The sequence below is a fragment of the Ahaetulla prasina genome, chromosome 3 (assembly GCF_028640845.1).
Source record: "Ahaetulla prasina isolate Xishuangbanna chromosome 3, ASM2864084v1, whole genome shotgun sequence".
NCBI lineage: Eukaryota > Metazoa > Chordata > Lepidosauria > Squamata > Colubridae > Ahaetulla > Ahaetulla prasina.
The window spans coordinates 140,365,444-140,379,816 of NC_080541.1; the positions used below are offsets into that span (position 1 = coordinate 140,365,444).

A 14,373-nucleotide genomic window follows, 5' to 3' on the forward strand; every position below is an offset into this window, starting at 1 on the left:
TGATTTAGATGTTATTCTTCAGCTATCTTTATTACAATGGAAAAATACATAGAATACAGAGAATTCATTTTGAATGCCTGAGGAAAAATACTCCAGAATGCATTTATGTGTGTGCACAGAAAATGATATCTCATTGTTAATATATATTTCAATTCTCAGTGGCATTTTGATTTTTAAAAAATATGTAGTGATGCTGTATTTAAAGTAAGTTCAAACATGGTAAAAATATTAATAGAAAAGACTGATGTTTTTCTGACATGTGGAATAAGGTAATCTGATTACAGAACAACAAGGGAAATCATCAACTACCTCCCTATTGGGGACAGAAAATTCTAATAGTACACTGGAAGTTGCTTCAGTGGTCACCCTTCAGTGGTTGGTTTCACACATTGCATTAAACCAGGGATGTCAAACTCAAGGACCACGGGTCAGATCTGGCCCACAGGGCACTTAGATCTGGGCCATGAGGTCACCCTGGAAACAGTGAAGGACCAGCCTGAAGTGCCTCTGCCAGTAAAAATGGAGCTCGGGAGGGTCGCCCACGGCCCTCCCGAGCTCCGTTTTCACTGGAAGAGGGTTGCAGGAGGCCATCACAGCCAGAAACAGAGCTTGGGAGCCCGTTTTCCCTGGCAGAGTGCTTGGGTCACCACAGATGGCCCTGACACAAATGACGTCAAGCTGGCCATGCCCACTCTGGCCACGCCCCCCCCCCTTGAAGGTCAAACACAACCCTGATGCAGCCCTCAATGAAATCGAGTTTGACACCCTTGCATTTAACTATAACATGTTCTATTTTGCTCATGGAGATATGTGAACGCAGTAATTAGCATTCTCAGTAAACCGAGATACCACATCTTGTTCAACAAATGGCAATTAAAATTATGATTTAGTACCCTGTGTTAAGATCGTTATTTCACAGTAAACCTGTTTCTTTCTATGAACATACTTATAGGAATAAACATTTTCTGCATCATTTTAAACAGGAGCAGGGTTGTGGTTCAGTCACAACTCGTGCAGAACTCTTTGCAACCCCATGGACCGCAGCATACCAGCCCCCTGGTTTTTCACTGTTTCCCAGAGTCTGCCCAAACTTATACACACAGAGTGATGGGTTTCAAAAAAAATTACTACCGGTTTTGTGGGTGTGCCTTGGTGGGCATGGCATGGCTTGGTGGGCGTGGCATGGTTTGGTGGGCATGGCATGGTTTGGTGGGCATGGCTTGGTGGGCATGGCAGGGGAAAGATACTGTAAAATCTCCATTCCCTCCCCACTCCAGGGGAAGGATACTGCAAAATTTCCATTTCCACCCCACTCCTGGAGGAAGGATACTGCAAAATTTCCATTTTCTCCTGATCAGCTGGGACTCGGGAGGCAGAGAATAGATGGGGGCAGGGCCAGTCAGAATTTTTACTACCGGTTCTCTGAACTACTCAGAATTTCTGCTACCGATTCTCCAGAACTGATCAGAAGCTGCTGAAACCCACCTCTGCCACTGAATCAATGATAGCATCTAACCGTCTCATCTTCTGCTGATCTCCTCTCCATTGCCTTCAGTCTTTCAGAATAACAGGGTCTTTTCCAATGAGTCCACTCTTCTCATTTGATGGCCAAAGTATTTGAGCTTCAGCCTCAGGGATCAGGCTATAATGTCTTAAATAATGCCTCAAGAATTTCATTTAGATGCCTATTCTATTCTGTTCCAATAAAATTCTATTCTATTCTATTCTATTCTATTCTATTCTATTCTATTCTATTCTATTCTATTCTATTCTATTCTATTCTATTCAATGACTAAAATATATATAAACCCTCCACTCTTTGTTCTAAAAAAGAGGACATGTTCCAGTAAAGACTTGTAGGTTTTTATTCATGTGGTTTATTGAAGCAAGATCCGATTATGGATAAATATGTGTGTGAGAAAAGAATTTCTCTGTTCAAGTGATCAGTTTTGAGCAGCCAAAGCAATGTTCATAAGCAAAGGTAATTAAAGTTAAAGAAACCTAAGGGTGACTTTAAAGTATTGTCTAATGCTTCTGGATAATTATTAGATTATAAGATCCAAATGCGGGAGAGGGTAATGAGAATAACTGTGAGTCAATTGCAGCACTGTAAGTAAAATAAGATTAAAGTATTAATCTTCTCTACGCTCGATTAATTAGAGGATTAAATGCAAAACAAGTCATCAGAATATGGGGATTGATTCTTTCATTGTTTGCTTTTTAGTAGGCAAATAGAATCTTCATTAGTAACTTGCCAAATGTTAGGGGAAACTATTAATCATTTTTACTGCTCTTTGAAACGGAGCTGAAGGCAGGCTGATCAAGGGATAGCAGCTTGTGCTCTATCATACTTCCCAGTGTTGTATTTATTAAACATGTTTATTTGATTTCTATACAAAAGTGTAAGCTGAACTCCCATTCTCATTAGAGATGCAACAGTTAGAATTCTGAACTATCACAACTGAATTCCAAGCACTAGCTTGGAAAAAACATAGTTTATGTTGCCTCAAGTAGGTTTGAGTGGGGTGGGAAGCAATAAAGGTTGCAGAAGGAGAAGGAGAAGAAAGTAAGAAAACAGATTCCAAATTCTACAAGTACCATAATTTCTTTAGTGAAGTTCCATCCTTGACTAGTTTAAATATAAATCTGTTGAACACAAAAAATATCTCCCAAAGATTGTTAATCCATTTAAAAACAATAGCTTTGCAGTAAGTACTTCTAATTGCAAATAATAGCCACAATGCACTACAGAATTTAACACTGTTGAGTTCATTATTGAGACTAGATGCAATCCATGTTTTAATTAGACTAGCCTGCAATAATTTGTATTAGATGAAATGTTAGTTTCAGTTTATTATTTATCTTGAATTTATATTCAACCTATGCAGAGGTTAATGCACTCTGCTATTTTTTCTTCATTTGGTCTAATGTGGATCAGACTTTATGTGAGAAGTGTATTGGCAGTTCTTTGAATGATGATAGATCCTTGGACAATAAATAGATGTTGGAAAACAGTCATTGTAGATAGCATAGACTTTTTTCAAAGATTTATTCTTGTAACTGTAGTTTGTCTGTTTATTTGCATCCCATCTTTATTATTTTTACAAATTACTCAAGGTTACAAAGATACCCAATGCACTTTCCTTCTCCTATTTTCCCTACAACAACCCTGTAAGGTGAGTTGGGCTCAGAGAGGGTGACTGGTTCCAGGTCATCCAGCTGACTTCCTGTGGATATAGCTTAAAGGATTAAAATTAAAGTTAGCCCATAAATTAACCCATAAGGGTTTACATAAAAATGAAATGTCAAACATTCAGATTTGGCTGAATTCTCATTTTGCACTAATTTTTAATGTGTTCTTGCAGATATTTTTTTTTTAGCAATAAATCAATTTAATTGAATCTTCATGTGTGGGACCTGATTTTTCAGGCCTGATGGGTTATAAGTTTTAAAGTTCTTCATGGCATGGGATCACGTTATCTGAGGGACTCCTTGATAATATGAGTCTGGCATATGACAGAGAGGCCATGCTATGTCATGGACTTACATTTGGTGGGTCCCAGATATAAGGCCTTCCCTGCCATGGCACCCAAATTGTGGAACATTCTCTGAACATTTGGTTAGCTCCATCCCTTTTGATGTTCTGAAAATCCCTCAAAACCTGGTTATGCCACAACGTCTGGGGGACCCAAGGAACTGGAGACTTACTTAGATAGCTTCACTACTGAGATGGATGTACTTACCCACTTTCTGCTTGGGCTTTGTCTATATTTTAAATTTTAATCATCTCCATGTTAATGCTGATTTTTATAATTTTTATATTGAGTTTTTTATACACGTATTCTTTCATATATGAATATTAAAAGAATATTTTATATATGTATTATTTTTTTACTGCCTATTGTATGCCACTCGGAATCACATCTTGCAAGATGGGCAACTACCATGTTTCCCCAAAAATAAGACCCTGTCTTATATTTTTTGGAACCCCAAAATAAGTGCTTGGCCTTATTTTCGGGGATGTCTTATTACTTTGGGATACGTGCAGCAAGATGGGCTCCTTTTGCCATCTTACCTGATTCCCAGCTCTGTCTAGCGCTTATTTTTGGGGTGTGTGTGTGTTATTTTTTAGCACATGTGCTCAAAAGCCCTATTGGGCTTATTATCAGGGGATGTCTTATTTTAGGGAAAACAGGGTACATAAGTTTTATTAATTAAATAATAAATAAATGAATCATAATGTTTGTTGTTTTGGCTTAAGGTATTTTGTGAATTTGACTATAATAATTTCCGACTTAACATATTTTAAAAACGTAGGCAATTATGTTTTGTCACACCAGCTCCCTTGGTTTGATGCATTGTGTAAACTTGTACATTCAGATGATACAGAATGGAATGGTATAGTTTATCTCTAGTGCCAATTCTATGCTTACAGTTGAAAATCTGTTTAGTACCTGTATGTGTTTAGAAATACCCATAGAAAACTTTCTCCATGCTGTCAGAAGCTCTGGAAAATAGTTCAATAGTTGCTATTGAACTAAAAAAAGAAAAGGCAGGGATATGTAACCCTGCCTAACTCCTTGCATGTGTTTTTGTGGGTCATGTGTTTTATTGCATGTGTTTTATTGGCTGCTAGGAATTGTAATTATCTACCCATTCGTTTGTTTGTTTATTCATATCAGCGTTTCTCAACCTTGGAAGCATGAAGATGTGTGGACTTCAACTTCCAGAGTTTCCCAGATAGCCCTGTAGGCTGGGGAATTCTGGGAATTGAAGTCCACACATCTCCAAACTGCCAAGGTTGAGAAATGTTGGTTTATATGATTTATATCACTGCCCATCTCACATAAGTGACTGTAGGTGGTTTACAAGATTAAAACACAGAAAAACCTTCAAAAAAAACCTCCCGGTTTAGCTCAAGGATAAACAATAGACCCACTCGCAGAAAAACACATCAATAACAGAACTCATTTATCCACTTGATCCAACTACCTAGGGAAATAACCAAGTCTTCAATGGCTTGCAAAATGCGCTCTTATTTTATGTCTGCAAAAAAAGGCCATGATCCCACAAAATCAAATCATTTTAATACTATGGGATTTAAGGGAAAGTATTTTTTCCCCCCAAAATATACTGAAGGAGTTAAAGTTTTCTTCATTTTGATTTGGTTGTACCCCCAATTAATAATATAGTGAATTAATAATAAATATCTAAAACCTCATTTATTTCAATAAGGAGGTTGTTGTCATGGGTTTAAATCAGCATTTCTCAACCTGGTAGTTTCCATATGGATTGAACTACAACTGTCCAAATTGCCAGATAGAGATTATTAATTTATTGACTCCATGTAGTCAGTTATTGCTACTACTTTTCATATACTTTATGTCATTACTATTTAAACTCTGAATGTTTTTTTGTTTATGGAACGAACCATCAGAAGTATCTATCTAGTCATTATAGCCTGATAATATATGAATAGTATTGTTTCCATCTATTACATCACAACAAGGTAGTTTCAGCCTCGGTTTATGATTCGTGCAATCGCTTCGTACGTAAGGGTTTAAAAGCATTTGGCTCTTGCCCCAAAATGACTTCATCTCACAATAAATCTCCTTATTTGTTTGTAACAAAGCTATTAACAAGCTGTGCTGGAGCCACAACGGGCAAGAGATAAATTACTCAAATAAATTAACAGGTGCTGCAGAATAATTACTGTAAACCCATATTAGGTGCATCTCACTTAACCAAGCTTGCTTTGTAAAGAAGAAGGATTCCTTTTCATTACACCCAGTGACCTGTAATGGTTGCTAATTTATAATCTTATGTTTCCTGGCAGGGTGATATCCAGCAGATGCTGATTGTTGGTGATCCCAGAGCAGCCTATGATTACTGTGAGCACTACAGCCCAGACTGCGATTCTCCTGTGCCCAATGCTCCCCAGGCTCAAGAACCTCAAGTGGAGGAAGTAAGCAACGAGTCATTTTTAAAATTAGATTTATTACACTTTTGCAGGTATGTTGCATTCGTGCTATTATGGAAGACTGACCTGGAGCTAAACGCCTCCCATTCTGAGTGAGAGAGAGAGAGTGTGAGAAAGTCAAATGTTGCCTCTCTATCCTGTTGTACATGCGTGTTTAATTTATACACAGACCACATATGGCTGCTTTTCTGAATAAATTCAAGACTCTCCTTCATTTAAACCAGGGGTGTCCAAACTTGGCAATTCTGGGAGTTGAAGTCCACAAGTCTTAAAGTTGCCAAGTTTGGACACCCCTGATTTAAATGGACAGAAATGCAATTTTTATGGGATATTGGAATGCTGGAAATAACAAGGAAACAAGGATGCATTCTCTTAACTGAGGCCAGCTCACTAAAGGGAGAGGCTCCCAAGCCTGTCACTGACATTTCCAAATATGATTGAGACACAATACTTCTCAGTGAAATGGAACCATCTCATATGGTAGAAAGAAAAGTTTAGAAGCCACTGGCAAGAGGAAGCTCTTAACTCTCGCCAGTGCATTCTTCCTGATTGCAAGCTTACTTCCAGACAATTTCTCTGGCTTCTTTGACATTTTTATAGAGTCTTCACATAGTCATTCATTCATTCATTCATTCATTCATTCATTCATTCATTCATTCATTCATTCAATTCCTGATCCATTTCTGGATTTTATCATGATGTATTAAAAAAAAAATACTGATTTTTCCCCAAAACAGTCCTTGCTATTCTCCCACTGAGCTCTAAATGTAAACTCCAATCTTAAAAATAAGAACTGAAAAAGATAGAGAAATGCTAGTTGCAAATGGTGTTCCAACTTGACATTCTATGCTTGTTTAAAAGGCGAACAAATTTGTGGAATAAGGATATGGCTAGGTTTATTAGATGCATGGAGGATTTTGAAAAATTGCTATCTGATAACCCCATTGATTATAATGTACTAGTTAGATGCTTGATATTATAGTCTTTAACTAGTTTGAAGTTCAGTATACTATTAAGTAGTTTTCAAATTACAATCATTCGTTTAGCATCCATTTGAAATTGCAGCGGCATTGAAAAAATTGATTTACAACTGGTTCTAGCGCTTATAACCATTGCAGCATCCCCACAGCCATGTGATTAAAATTTAGGTGATGGCAACTGGCATGTATTTGCAATGGTTTCAGCATACCAGGTCATGTGATTGCTATTGGTGACCTTCCTAGCAGACTTCCAACAAGGAAAATGAGTGGGGGTAATTTGGATTCACTGCAGTGATTTGCTTAACACTTTGGGGCATTTAACCACAGCAGAAAAAAAGTTGTGATTCAATTAAGCAACCGCTCTACGTAGCAATGGAAATTCTTGCCCCAACTGAGCTCATAAGTCAAGGACTATCTGCATTGTAATATTGAATACGCCTTAAGAGTTGAGGCTCTGTCTCTTCTTCTGAAGGTTTTGAAAAAATTCAGTACTTGACTTTTGTCAACATTCTCTTTGCGTTGTTCAGATACATTAAGCCAAGTCAAGGCAAATCATATCCCTGTAGTCCCAACTTGGGAGTCAGAGATGGGGGGGAAAAATCTATCTAATAATGTACATTCTGGCCTTCTCCAAACTGGATTGTCCCTTCTAGTATAAGCAAGGTTGAAAATGCCTCCTAAACAAAAGGCTTCAGTTCTTTGCTTGGAACATAATCCCACCACTCAATAAATCTCAAAACCTTGACTGAAGAAATTGATCTCCAAAGGGAAGTCTGCTTCATTTGTTTTGGCTTGGCCCTAGTTGCAAGGGACATCTGAAAGAACACAAACGTATGTTTAAATTAAAAGTGTTTTATGGAAGGAAGAACTGAAGGAAGTCTACCTATATTTTCTAAGGGACTTATTGCACTTTCCCCGCCTCATTAATATACTTTTCTCCCAAATCCTGCTGCCTTATTAGAGCTATTTCCCCCTAGAGACATAGTTCACATGAGGCACCCTTTTAATGTCTGACACAAAGGATGTGCATGAATTAGATATATTGTCCTTAGTAAAGATAATAAAATGGTCTAGTTAGGACAGCATTTCAATGTATTTCCTGAAAGCAATTAAAACAATGTCATCCATAAATATTTCAGTAACCTTTGATTCTTGTACAGTCTTTGGGAACTGACCTCTTCTAACCTCAAATTATTTAACGTGATAACAATTTGTGCCTTTGAGTCAAATTACATGCAGCAGTGTAGAAAGGGCCCTTTCTTTCAGAAATGCTTTGGAATTCCTTTAATGGGACGATGTGGGGGATGGGAGAACCTCAATAGTATTGTCAACATGTCATTTAAAAGACTAAATGCACTGGATGATGTCATGTGCTAATATGCATTAAGGCAGGGAAGTGTCTTAAAGAGAGAGAGCCAACTTAGGAGAAATTTCCTGACAGTGAGAAGAGTTAATTAGTGGAATGACTTGCCTCTAGAAGTTGTGGGTGCGCCAGCACTGGAGGTTTTGAAGAAGAGATTAGAAAACCCTTTGTCTGAAATGGTATAGGGCAGGGGTCCTAAAGCCCCAGGCTGTGGACTGTCACTAGGCCTCAGCATCCCAGAAACCAGGCTGTGCATACAAGCGAAGTCCCATCCGCAGGATGCAGGCAGCATGCGAAACCATGACCCCTCTGGTCTGCGGAAAACCTCTCTTCACAGAACCGGTCCCTAGTGCCCAAAACTTTGGGGCGGGGGAGCACTGGTATAAGATTTCCTGCTTGAGCAGGGGGTTGGTCTAAAAGACCTCCAAGGTCCCTTCCAACTCTGTTAATCTGTCTTTGGCCAGACTAGCATCAGCCTAATTCAATGAACTCTGTCCAGAGATTGTCAGAATCAAAAATATTTCCAGAAGTCAACAGCTTTTAGTTTTTACGGTCTTGAAATAGGATTTCTACATAGTAAGATATCCTACTTTGAAAGCAATTGCTCTAAAACAATTGCTTCTTCTTTGGAATTATAGTAATGTCATCCATTCAAGTTAGAAGGCAGATAAATTATGCAGTGCTTCCCTATGTCCTTTGTTGGCACCGTTGCCATTTAGTGATACCTTTTATAGTGCATTTAGTAGGATGTGAAAAACAGCCTCCTTTGGATATTTGCTGCATGATTTATTGATACATGAATCATTCAACATGTTCAAGTACCAACATTGATTTACACTTTTAATATAAATAGGAGATCCTAATTGATACTTGAAATTTTTGGTGAGGTTTGCAACATTATACGGACAGACTCTGACCGGGAACCACCCAGAAGTGGTTGAAGGGTGGGCAACTATATAAATGTTTTATATAGCAAGCAAACAAATAGGCATTTACAGATTGATCAGGGCAATATGATTAAGAAGGTTCTCATTGGAAATCACAATGTTGGAATTGCTTAAAACAAGTATGTATTCATATTAAACACATTTGCAGTAGTTGCCCTCCCCATTTAGGGGGAGGGCAGGGGGTATGTCAATCATTAGTAGATACTGGAAATAGAGCACTCTTTTTTCTTCATCAACTTTTTTTTGTTTTGTTTACATTTATACCCCGCCCTTCTCCGAAGACTCAGGGCGGCTTACAGTGTATAAGGCAATAGTCTCATTCTATTTGTATATTTTTACAAAGTCAACTTATTGCCCCCCCAACAATCTGGGTCCTCATTTTACCTACCTTATAAAGGATGGAAGGCTGAGTCAACCTTGGGCCGGGCTTGAACCTGCAGTAATTGCAGGCTTTGTGTTCTTAATAACAGGCCTTACCAGCCTGAGCTATCCGGCCCCTTCCTCGCCAACCTTGCCTATTTTAGATAGTTTAATTGATCCATTCGTTTATCATTGCTTTATATCTTCCTTTAGGAAGGATTTAATAAGTGCCTCTCTCAGTATCCCTTCAAACTCAAAAGTTGATTAAAACATCAGAATATTATTTTCTTTTTGGGAATTTTAGAAAAAAATACACCTCCAGTACAAAAACAGATTTCGTTTTCTACTCAGAATATGTCATATAAGTCAGTTTCCTCCTTTTTTTTTAGCCATGAGCTGATGCTTCTAGAATGCAGTTAATGAAGAAAACAGCCATTTTCATGGGAGTGGCATAATGATTAAGTTGTATAATACAAATGTGCTTTTCTCTGGTAAAAGGAGGCATGAATTCACAGTGGAAAGATTATATTACATCAAGCAACACAAGGATTTATTCATTTCATTCCTGAACTTATATCAAAACACTCGCCCATGTGCAATAATCATTACAAATGGATCTTTACCAGTTGGACCTAACTCTGTTGTAACTTCAGACATTCTACAGAAAGAAATGTGGTTTTTTTTCCCCTCTAGATTTTAACTCATTTTGGACATTCTGTCCTTTGAGTTCAATCTAGATCCAGGCTGAGCCTCTAGGGCTTCTTGACTTTTGCCTGCAACTATGATTGTTGTTTTTCAGATCATAGAAATAATTTTCATCCACAATTGCTTCTGTAGCAAATGGAATACTTGTCAGTTAGACCAAAACTCCTGTTACTGGTATGTTCAAGGATTTGGGAGTGAATGTTTTCTCAGATACCAATCAACCTCGGTGTAAAACTTGTTGATGCCTATTCTAAGTTAATGCAAACAACATTAGGGAGGAAGATATTTGAATCTACCAACAATATTGAAAGCTGCTTCATTCTGATCTTTTCATGCAGAAAGAAATAACAATAGTGCTTAAACTTAAATACCGCTTCGCAGTGCTTTACAGCCCTCTCTAAGCGGTTTACAGAGTCAGCATATTGCCCGCAACAATGTGGGTCCTCATTTTATCGACCTCAGAAGGATGGAAGGCTGAGTCAACCTTGAGCCGGTGAGACTCGAACTGCCGAACTGCTGGAAGCCGGCAGTCAGCAGAATTAGCATGCAGTACTGCATTCTAACCACTGCGCCACCATGGCACCAAAAAGGCACCAAAAAGCAAATCAATAGCAAAAGGCTGTCATTATGAAAGTACCCCTATCTAACTTTGTTAAATCCTCATAGTGCTGATATGGCTGCTTTATTGCCATTTCTTCATTTGATCTTTCCTGCTTGATCATAATTATTGTTCATTGAATGATAATTGATTACTAATTGCATAGTTAACAAGATACTTCTTTCTTATGATTACTATTTATATTACAGTTTTAGATTGAATTTTCCCCAATAAGTGTTCCTTCTATGCATTCCCTAGGATTCTCTCCCAAGTTTTTGTCTATGTCTTTTGGGGGAGAAGAATACTTGAGCTAGAGAAGGCATCATTACCTTGATAGAAGCTACACTGTCTAGTTAAAGCAGGGTCTTCAGCTGGGGAATTCTGGGAATTGAAGCCTACAAAACTTAAACGCTCCAAGGTTGTGAAACACTGGGTTAAGGCATCTGCATAATATACATTCTTGTATCTTTTTTATAACTGCTGACCAAATTGTTTAGAATGAAAGACTCATTAAAGTTTTCATCTACAGTCTCAGTAGATTTTATTGTTTTTGAAGTTTAGTTCCATTGACTTTTTATTACCAATTAGTGCAGGTTATGCTTTGGGAATGCATTTGGAATGAGTTTAATATTTATCATTTCTTATTATTTGTGAAAGAAAGGAAACATTCTTTTAATTTTGAAAGCTAATATTGGTACTATACCTATAATTATATTAATGTAGTGACCCTTGAGAATTGTCCTTGAGTTTCTGCATTCACTGAATTAATGCTGGCACAGAGCCACATGGAAATTCATGTTCTCCTTATCCTCCAACATTGGGGAAGAGGGTAGGGAGATGCAAATACATGAAATGTTTTCAGAAACTATTCATAAAAACAACTCAAACAGAAAAGATACATTTTTAAACAAGAATAAACTGCTTATTTGTATGTCTGATGCAGTTTGTAATAATTGCGAAGAATGTCGTTAAATATAAGGAATTTAGCCTGAAAGCATTCACTTATAAAAATCCTTGGTTCGCTAAAATTTGAGGGAGTGGGTGCACATAACCAGAATAAATATTTGGAGATGGGGAATGATTTCTTAAGTATATAAACTAAATTTGTCATAAAAATAAAGTATGCAACCTTTACTGATTAGTGTCAGGGCAAATAAGTATCCATGAAGAATAATATGGCATCAAAAAAGGAGAATGTTTGTAGTTCGGGGTTGAAATGAGGGGTGCTTGGTGCTCCCTGAGCTTGCTTGTTTTCTTGGAGAAGTTTCATTACCCAAGCTAGGTAACATGTTCATATTGTTGTTGATGTTACCTAGTTTGGGTTATAAAACATCTGCAGTAAATATTAAGCTCAGAGAGTATCAAGAGCCTCTCAATAATATGGCATGTAAGGCAATCATTAACTGAAAATGTATAAGTTAGTCTGATTTAGTTTCAAATTTCCCTACTCTGGGTAACCTCCAGTCAAGTAGATTTCAACTCTGTGATTCCCAGTAATGGCCATGCTGGCTAGAATTCTGAAAGATGAAGTCCACACATCTAGAAGACATCCAGTTGGGAAAAATTATCATCGGTCTGGCTTCATTGGGAAAATAATTTCATTCATTGAATTCCTAAGAGATGGACCAAACACTACAAAGATTCTCCAAAGCACCTGAAGGGAGGACAAGAAGCAATGGATGGAAACTTATCAAAGAGTGATCCAACCTAGAACAAAGGATAAATTTTCTGACAGTGAGAACAAATAATTAATGGAATGGCTTGCCTCCAGATGTTGTGGATGTTCCAACATTGAAGGTTTTTAAGAAGAGATTGGGCAAATATCTGTCTGAAATAATAGAGTTTACTGCTTGACCAAGGCATTGGACTAAAAGACCTCAGGGTCTCTTCCAACTTGTTATTCTGTTCTGTTTTACTCTCCACCTGACTCATCATGATATTCTAGAACCAATTAAGAAAAAATGATTTTCTCAGTGGAACAGTGAGAATGTGAATGATTCTGAAATCTGATCAATTGGAAATAAACAGCTTAGAGTTCAGAAATATTTTTTTATTTGGCTGTGAGTCAGAGAAAATCTTGGAAATCATATCAGCAATTTTTTTTTGCTTTCTCTATTTTATCTCTCTAGAGAATAACTGATTAGAGATAGAAAGACTTCTGCCATTTCCAAGCTAAACCTTTTCCCTTGGCCCTATGGATATATTTGTGGCACAATCTGGTCTTTAAACTAGATTAAGTTCACTACCTAATCCAGTGGTAGTCAACCTAGTCCCTACCGCCCACTAGTAGGCGTTCCAGCTTTCATGGTGGGTGGTAGGGGTTTTGTCCTATACTGAAGCAGTTTCCTTTATTTTAATTTAATTGACTTTTTAAAAAAAATTTAATTGCATTATTTAAAAACATTTTCATTAAGTTTTCAAAAAATTCTCCGTGACAATTTAAATTTCTGAAAATATACTATTTGTATCGCCCACGCATAAGTTTAGTTCATGTTGCGTAAGTGAAACTAAATGGCGCTATGGTGCGACCGCAAACAAAAGAGCCTTGTCCCAGAATAGCTCGCGCATCTCCCGCCACACCACCCAGCTGTAACAGACAAGCGGAGCCGGTAGCCGGTGCACCCCCCCCAAAACCCAATCCACGATGCGCGAGAGGCACGTGCAGACGACGATACACGGCGCATTACTGTGGAACCGGTGGGCAGTTAGAAAATTTTACTACTAACAAGAGATACAAAAGTGGGCGGAAGGTATAAAAAGGTTGACTACCCCTGACCTAATCTATTCTCCAAAGCACCTGAAAACAGGGCAATGGATGGAAACTAATCAAGGAGAGAACTAAACCTAGAAGTAAGGAGAAATTTCCTGACAATTAATCTGTGGAGCAGCTTGCCTCCAGAAGTTGTGGGTGCTCCAGCATGGAGGTTTTCAAGAAGAGATTGGATAGCCTCTTGTCTGAAATGGCATAATGTCTCCTTCTTGAGCAGGAGGTTGAATTAGAAGACCTCCAAGGTCCTTTCCTGTTATTCTGTTACTACTCTGAATAGCTGCTCCAAACAATATTGTCAGAAATGGCCCCTTTCTTATTTGCTTTGTGCCTGAATAAGCGGTGGAACTAACGAACAAAATTTTTAAAAGAAAAACTAGTGAAAGAAAACCTTTGGATAACATTAAAATGGTTTCCAAGTGAAATTTATGGTTGAGGTTATGGTATATCGTTTCAACCTTAATGTAGGATGAATATATAATATATCTAGATTGTTCACTCTAGTTCTCAGGAGATAGTAGGTTGTACATTAAATCAAATCTTCAATAATGTGTTCAGTATTTTTGCTCCCACCCTTTCATAAACTTGGCAGTAGTTCAGGCCCATTTTTCACATTTGGCAAATGAACTGATGAAGTTTCTTCTGGGCTGTATCAATTCAGTATAGAAAGGGT

The 14,373-nt window shown here is 37.8% G+C and overlaps 1 protein-coding gene across 1 annotated transcript in view; it reads left to right on the forward strand.

Moving 5' to 3' along the window:
• Positions 1 to 14,373, forward strand: part of COL11A1 (collagen type XI alpha 1 chain) — a 295,583-nt gene that overhangs the window by 83,978 nt on the left and 197,232 nt on the right. The window contains exon 5 of the mRNA XM_058177409.1: positions 5,837 to 5,965. Coding sequence (XP_058033392.1) covers positions 5,837 to 5,965 — 129 coding nt within the window. The remainder of the gene's footprint in view (positions 1 to 5,836; positions 5,966 to 14,373) is intronic.